Below are 8634 nucleotides of genomic sequence, written 5' to 3' on the forward strand. Positions count from 1 at the left end.
ACACCCTTGTAATGGACTGTTCGAACTACTTCCCTCCGGCAGACGTTTCAAGGCCTTCTACGCCCGCTCCTCCAGACTCAGGAACAGCTTCATTCCCAGAGCTATAGCGGCTCTGAACCGGCCCTGCTGAGTGCCCCCCACCCCCATGGACTCTCCCTCGGATGGTCACGTTGCACAGACACATCTGCACTTTAGTCTGTTTTGACTGGTTTACTGTTTTAATGTTCTTTTTACAAACCATGTTCTTGGGGTATCTAAATCTCAGTTTTATTTGTTATTTAAGTTATGACATCGGATGGAAGCTGCATATCTAATCTCGTTGCACTTACGTGCAATGACAATAAAATATATTATTATTATTATTATTATTAGAAGGCAGAAAGGCATGGGGATTGAAAGACACCAGTTTCCAGGTTTTATCCTGTCCACTACTTCTCTTCCAGCTTTCTTTCCCCACAGGACAATCAGTCTGAAGAAATGTCTCGACCTAAAACATTACCTGTTCTTCAGATATACTGCCTGACCTGCTGAGTTACTGTAGCACTTTGTGGCTTTTTCTGTAACCAGCATCTGCAGTTTACAGCGTAATCATTAGTTTGCTGGAAGAGGAAAGATTGAATAGGCTTGAATATTTTCTCTAGTTTAGCACAATGAAGAGATTTTAACAACATAAAATTGTTAAAGAGCTTGACGAACTAGATGCATGGAACATATTTCTCCTGATTGAGGAACCTAGTCCTGGGGCACAGCTTATGAATAAAGCCATTTAGGATTGAAATGAAGAACATTTTCTTCAATTAACGGTGGTGTCCTTTTGTACTTTTCGATCCCGAAATGCCAAAGGTCTCAGTCAGAGAGTTCACTCAGGACAGACACAGATTTCAGGATATTAAGGAAATCAAGGGGTATAGTGATACTGAACAATTGTGCTATGGCTGGAGATTGGCTGTATTCTTAATACAGCAATATATGGCCTCTTCCTGATTCTAATACATGATTATGTAACTAATATATTTTATTGCTCAATTTCTACGTTAATAACAGAAAGTGATAACTAATATTTTTCAAATTACACTGCTTCTTATCAAACTGCTTAATAACGTGCTAGAATTTAGCTGCAGCAATTTTCCAAGTTGACAGGAGGATCAACTGAGAAAGTTATCACACTTGTGCATAATTCTATCTTCACCAAACATCAATATCCCATTTCCTAGATTAGATGAACACATCACAGTTCATCCTGTCCATTATAGTTGATGTCCACTATGAGTTGGACAGTGAAGATAGACACAAAATGCTGGAGTAACATCGACAGGTCACCCAATTTCAACCATAAGCAACTAGCAATACATACTAAGGGACTGTGGTACACTGTGAAAACGACAGAAGGATGGAGGGTTGGGTGTTTATGCGTGCTATTTTCGTGATATTTATTTTAGTTGTTTATCTTTTAATATTTTATCTTGTATGTATCGTTAGCTTTTAGAAATGTTTGAATGGTGCACTTCCCATTCTACTATTTCTCAGTATCTCTGCTGTTACACTTTAAATCACGAAAATTGGAGGAATCTCAACATTGTATGGAAAAACAACGAAGCTAAACTCTTTGGTTACCACTATAAATATTCTAAATTTACCAACTTAAATTTTTGCAGGGTAAATTAGAACAGGTAACCTTGGTTTTCAATACCAGCTTCCACACATTTGTCCAAAATCAAAAAATAATTCCAACATTATTTTTTTCTTGCATCTTGCAGTTTGGCTTATTTGTAGTGTAAAACAATAGATCAACACACATCATAGAATATAAATGCAAGCAAAAAAATGATAATTTGAAGTTTGGAGAGTGGGAGGCCAGCAAATAAAAGCAATGGAATAACAGCAAAAATCAAAACAAGACCAAAAAGAACCTGAGGATGTATGTGCAAAAGCCAAATGATTTGGTGCAGTCTGCTACATTACTGTAATCCATCAAAACCAGGTTTGAAATATGTGCAGTAGATTGAATCCAATAAAAGAATGATAAGTAGCAGCTTACAAATATTCCATAATATATTTTTATTCATTATCTCAATTTTTTAATTGCAATTTTTAAATTCCATCAGTCTGAAGAAGTGGCCCCACCCAAAATGTGTCCCCACAGATGCTGCCTGAACCACTGAGTTCTTCCAGCACTCTGTGTTTTGCTCAAGATTCCCGAATCGGGAGTTCCTTCTGCCTACATTATAACATTTAGGGTTAGGGTTCGGGACAGGAACCACAGAAGAACTGGACATCACACTTTAAGGAAAACAGATGTTTTAGAATTGGGGTAATGGATACTGCTAAAATGATTTCCTGACTGTATAGATATGGCAGTGGCTGAAGTAATTCTGCACGGAGTAGAGGACATAATAAAGGGATCTAATGGAGAGACTTATAAAAGTAGAATGAACCTACTTCCACTAGTGGAAGGATAAAGAATTTATGGACGTAGAATGGAAGTGATTGGCAAAGACAAAAATGATAAGAGTCGACAAGGTCTGCCATGGGTCAGGGTCTTGTGTCTGCCATTGGAGCTAGTAATGGACTGATTCAACTGCAGCATCTAAAGGGGAGCTGGACATGTAGCTGAAAATAAAGTACAGCAAACCCTCATTTGAAGACATGGATAGAGGAGAAACTGTGTCCATTATTGCCATTAAAATTGAGTAAGGTATTATCATTGTACTCTTTGTACTTTGTACTTTCTGCTGGACAGGAGCAGGACAAAGGAGGAATCATTGGGATTGGACAAGTAATTATGTTAGGTACACAAAAATGCTGGAGAAACTCAGCGGGTGCAGCAGCATCTATGGAGCGAAGGAAATAGGCTCCAATAGGCTTCAGACTGAAGAAGGGTTTTGGCCCGAAACGTTACCTATTTCCTTCACTCCATAGATGAGTGCACCCGCTGAGTTTTTCCAGCATTTTTGTGTACCTTCGATTTCCAGCATCTGCAGTTCCTTCTTGAACAAGTAATTATGTTAGCTGCTTTCGGGAGGCAGCTTGAAGTCTGTCTGTGTAATCAACTGGGTTACATCTCAAACTTTGCAATTTCTTGCAATCTTGGTCAGAGCTATTCCCAAACCAAGCTGTGATACAATTTGAGTGTATGTTTTGTATGGTGCATCTGTAGAAGTTTGTAACAGTCGCTAGATACATGCCAAATGTTCTCAGTCTTCTTAGGTGCATTGGTGTACATGCTTGGCTTTCACATCAGTGTACTGATCCACGGCAGATTATTGGTGATATTAACACCAAGGACCTTGAAGCTCTCAACCCATTTCCCTTTCTGCATCACAAATGCTGGTTGGGGCATGAACAACCCCACTCTGCACCCTTAAGTTGACAATTAGCTCCTTGGTCCTTGATACACCTAACAAATTCTGCCCTAACCAAATCATTTGCCCTCAGAAAATCCAAATCGATATAGGTGAATTTAAATATGCCTACAACAACAATAATTTCCATAATCTGTCTTTGTTGTTGTTCCTTTATCTCCAGCTAGCTATTGGGAGGGCTGTCCTATGACCCCATTAGAGGACTGCACCATTTTTATGTCTTTGATGTGCCAAACAATATACTTCTATGCTGTCAACAATTATGAGACAGGTTGCAGTTATATTGGAGTTCCAAGACAAACTGAAACAAGAGGGAGAACAATCATATTGCCTTCTAGAACATAAAGCCAAATAAAGGAATGTGACAACATTGTCCTTCAGAAATCAACATTTTGCATGGCAGAACCATCTTTTGAAGGCACTCTGGCTAACTTCAAACCCGAATAAGCCAACACATTGACGAATCTGAACAAGGAAACGTTTCAATTGAAAAAGTATTTGGTGCAAATAGTACATGATTGATGTGCAACTCGATGAGTTCACATTAGAAAGTAACTCACACCAGTGAATGATATCTTTTCCAAAATTACTTTTAAAGAAATAATAGGCCACGGTGGTAGATAGCAAACATTTCAGAAACGTATCTTTCTTACCAACGCGGCAAGTGCTCAGAAAAAATAATGGTAGTTCAATCTGCATTCAAGCTCCACTTATCAAAACACTCACTAAATCAGTTTAGATCAATGTACACTCGAGTTTGATGACTGGGAAACAGGAAGGCGTGTGGTGGGACAGTTGGAGAAGGAAGGTCTAACCTACCAATCAGCCACGCAGAGAGATTGCTTTTAATTTCACTCCCACTGGTGGAATCAGTTCGGTGGCGGGAGTGAGGAGGGGGCCGGTAAACCAGCCACTGAGCGGACCAGAGGGATCCGTCGGCCAACCCGGAAGTGGGTATCGGGGCCGGCAGCGGCGCCGTGACGTCAGTGGGGCCCGGGCCTATTTGAATGAGCGGCGGCAACACGCCCCGCCGAGACACGCCCGCCATCACCCACCCACCCTGACCGGCCGATAGGCACGGGCCCGGCCAGTCATTCTCTCTCCCTCCCCCACCCACCCCACGGTTACTTCCCCTTACTCGGGGCTGCCCGGCCTTGCAGTCACCGCGACCGCAAACATGGCGTCCGACAACACCAGGAACCAACCGCCTCATCCTTCCCTCCTCCCCCTCCTTCCTTCCACCACCGCCGAGTCAGGCAGCAGGTGAACCGCACTCCCCCCCCCCCCCCTCCCTCCCTCCCTCCCCAAAGGCCCAACTTACCGCCTGCCCGCAAGAAGTGAGGGATGGGGTTCGAAGCTGAAGAGCCCACTCCGCGGGAGCCTTGGAGGGAGCCTCATGAAACGGACGGCGCTCACTCATACACACTCTCCCTGGAGCTGCCTCACTCGTCTTCCCCGCGGCGGCTCAGTCGCTGCTCCAGCCCAGGGCTCGAGGCCCGCGGCCCGCCCGCTTGTTCACTCTCGCCGCCGCCGCCGCCGCGCGACCAACTGTCACCGAGCTCGCGACAGCCGCTCGCGCTGCCGCGGGTGGGTGGGTGAGTAGAATCGCTCGCTCGCCCGCCCGCCCGCCGGCCAGCCGCTACTTCTTTCTCGAAAGCTCTCTGGCGCTTCTCTCTCTCTTTCTCTCTTGTGAATTTGTATGTGTGTGGGTTTTTTTTTTTGCGCTTCTTCAACAATGGCACCGTTTCGGTTGCACAAGACGTCGTCGGCCGTGATGACTTCTCCGCTCCGTCGACGTCACTCCGTCGGCAGGGCCGAGCCGAGCCGAGCGTCCTCCACGAGACGGCAGCCGGCGCCGCCAATCAGCGAGGCAGGGGTCGTCGTCGAGCTCCGCCGCCGCAGCCGAATCTTTGGCCGCTCCTGCTCAGTCCGGGCTGGAGCCCCGGCGGAGGAGGTGTTGGTGCGCACACACATACGTCCGTGGAGAAAAGGTCCCTACGTTCACTGTGTTCTTTGTAGGAAGGATCCTACGCGGTGCCCGGAATTGTATACTGGGGATGGTTTGCGAAGGGCGATTCAGCGGACGCATTCAGTTTGTGAGAGCTGCGGGGGGATCCTGGCGCCCGCCACCCCGCATCCACATTCCTCGTCTTGACTTGTTTCTGTTCCCCTCCTAACTATCCGCAGGAGGGTTTAAAAGAAAGTGGGGCTTATCCGGCCCTTCTCTGCTTCCAACAAATGGACTCTGGCTTCTCAGCCGACACCAAGAACGACGCGGGTTCGGTGTGGATTACGTTGTGCTCTTCTATACATGATGGAGCTCAATGGAGTGTTTGTGTTCGGAGTCCCATGCCAAGATTGGACATCATTACCTGTTAATTCCTCGTCAGTATCCATTCAGACCCTTTTAATGGATGTCCTTGTACCACTTTTATTATCTTGGAGCAAAAAGGAAAAGTGAGGTTTCATGGCCAGATTTTGATGCACATCCTATATCTGGAGAGTTATCTCTCAACATGGCATGATGATGAAATTCACCATTACCCCCTGTGCAGCACAGCCTCTGGCTGCCTGAGGAAGTGATTGAAGATCTAAACTTCAAACTGCATGAAGGTCACTGCCTACCAAGCAGCAGTGACCCCTCCTCCTGAGTGCTGGCGAGGGACCAATAGGGGATACATACAGTATATTGGCAGGTTAAAAGCTTGGCCAGGGTTCCCATACCCTGCCAGGGAATTTGGAGGAGTTTGGTTCGACAATGTTGGTGGACCCTCGCGAGCAGTCAGGAGGAGGGATCACTGCTGCCTGGTAGGGAGTGGCCTTTTTGCAGTTTGAAATTTAGATCTTAAAACACTTCTTCAGACAGCCAGAGGCTGTACTGCACGGGGTGCGGGGAGGGAGGAGGGTATTGGTGAATTTCATCATCATCATCATGCTACGTTGAGAGGTAACTGCCGTTTCAAAACCTAATTTTGAAGTTGACTCGTGGATCAGTTTGGCTCCCTTTGGAACTAGCCATGGATTTTTCTTTAAGGCTGGAGTAGAAGTCTTCTTGGGCTTAACCATATATTTGAGTTAGTGTGTATATAGATGACTGTTGTGTGCTGGTTCTATGTTAGATTGATCAGATGGTTACAATGCTTTCATTTATCCCAAGATATCTCCTCAGGAGTCCTCAGGTACTTGGATGATCCAATGGATTATGACTGCCTGGAACTCCTGACTTGCATTCCCAACAACTGATCTAACATTGTGAGAAACAGCTGTTTTTAAAAAAAGGTGATTCATTGTTTAATGGCAATGGTGAAGAAGATAATGATCAAGCTCGCGAAGCAAAGTAAATCAGAAGTGCTCAATTACATTTTCTCCAGAAAGAATGTCAAGAAGCCGAAGCCAATGGAAGTCGTATTCAAACCCACAAGACATTTCGAAGATATTGAAGCGAAAAAGCATGTTGAAATGCCGAAGCACACTTGATGTGCAATCTTATGATTTTGAGATCTTACCTAATGACAAAGTATGTTTACATTTGTGAAATAAAGGTAAATTTGCTAAGAAATAATTTGTTTTAATTTGAACATCACAATTTAAAGTTTAGAAAATTAATAATTTTAGTCAGGGCAAGTCTTCAAAGTTAACCAGAAAGCAGCCCTAGTTCTAATTGCTTATGCTTTGAAATTGCTACATTTGTGTTCTAAGAGCAAGGTTAACACACTGTACAAAGGATCTAACATTAGGAGCCTTTTAATGGGAAGATTTTTATTCATTCACAGGATTGTTTGCTACCTCTTAAAGGTGGTGTTATTCATAGATGATATTGATGTGGCTCACTGTGTCGTGAATGTACGACAATATTACAATTCCTTGGCAGCAGTGACAGGGAAGTAACATACACACATATATATTTGCAAGTCAGGCATATGCATGCTGGAGGGAGTGTTGTTATCACGTGACTCCTGGACCTGTCCTGGTTGGTAGAGTTTGCAGGTTTGGGAGGTACTGAAGCTGTTTTTTGAAGCAATGTCTCTTTTACATGGTAAACCTTTCCACCAGTGGTGGCATGAATATTCAGACGCCAATTAACTGGTCTCCTTTACCCTAGATAATGTCAAGCTTTTTAGAATATTGTCTCATTTCCAAACTTTAATAAGTTATGGATCTTTAAATGTCTAGGAGGAAAGATACAATTTACAACTGTCCAATAAATGTATCAATGTTAATATGCAGTTATACTGGAAAAATCCACAGACATTGTAGCAAGTCCTTCTGGAAAAAAATAGTTTAAAATGTATTCCATTTGAGGTCAATTTAAGATCTAAGAGATTTGGTTTTTTGGAAAGACGTATCCCTTGCAACTTAATATGTGATAAAATTAGAATTCTCTTTTTATACCCAAATGCTCATAACATTTATACCCAGGTGATTGCACAAAAGGTTGCACTTAGTACAATGAACATATTCTATTCCCATACTATTGGACGGATCGCCAAATGTAATCACTCCAGTTGCAGTCATGCTTTCAGCTGCCAAAATCCTTAACTCTGAAATATATTCCCTTAGCCTCTGCTTTCTTCCTTTTGGAAAAGCTTTTGTTCATCTGCCAAATTTTGTTTGATAACACTCTTGTGAAACATTAAATATTGTTGAAACAGTTGCTTATTAATGTATGCACAGTAACAGATTTTTTACATGTAACCAGAAGCAGGTTACATGAAAATAATCAGGCTGTTAAGGTTCAAGGATTATGGGGAGAAGGCAGGAGAATATGATTAAGAGGAAAATAGATCAGCCATGAATGATGGGCCAGATGGCCTAATTCTGCTCCTATAACTTATGAACTCTTTCTAAACCATCATCTGTTAAAATGACGAAGGGTTGTAATATACCTCAAATAAAAATGCATGCTTTTGCACCTCATGGCCATGCTACATTCAGTCTAGTTTAAGCCTAAAATAGGACTAGCGTAATTAGTATACCAGAATCAATATAATTTGTGTTCCATTAAGAGTTCATATAACAAAGGACAACGGACATGATTTAATGGTTTCAATTTCATTCACTGGTACTAAGTTTGATTCGCAGCTTGTTTTCAGTCCATTAAATCATAAAACATGATTAAATAGCTACAAAAACCATCTTATTGGCATTACAATCAAATCAACAGGAATGCATAATTGTTGTAAGTACTGCTGTGCAGTAATTCTGCACTTTTTAAAGATGAACAATAATTGCAATTCCATTTCCTTAAATCATGCAGTTTTCTTTCATTCGC

At 42.8% G+C, this 8634-nt stretch overlaps 1 protein-coding gene across 5 annotated transcripts in view; it reads right to left on the reverse strand.

Moving 5' to 3' along the window:
• Window positions 1-5071, reverse strand: part of brd1a (bromodomain containing 1a) — a 40764-nt gene extending 35693 nt beyond the window's left edge. For all 5 annotated transcript variants that reach the window (XM_055653046.1, XM_055653050.1, XM_055653048.1 and 2 more), the window contains exon 1: window positions 4684-5071. In XM_055653046.1, coding sequence (XP_055509021.1) covers window positions 4684-4782 — 99 coding nt within the window. In that variant the 5' untranslated portion in view covers window positions 4783-5071. The remainder of the gene's footprint in view (window positions 1-4683) is intronic.
• Window positions 5072-8634: the final 3563 nt, after the last annotated feature.

Source organism: Leucoraja erinacea, chromosome 22 (genome assembly GCF_028641065.1).
Source record: "Leucoraja erinacea ecotype New England chromosome 22, Leri_hhj_1, whole genome shotgun sequence".
In the NCBI taxonomy this organism is placed as follows: domain Eukaryota; kingdom Metazoa; phylum Chordata; class Chondrichthyes; order Rajiformes; family Rajidae; genus Leucoraja; species Leucoraja erinaceus.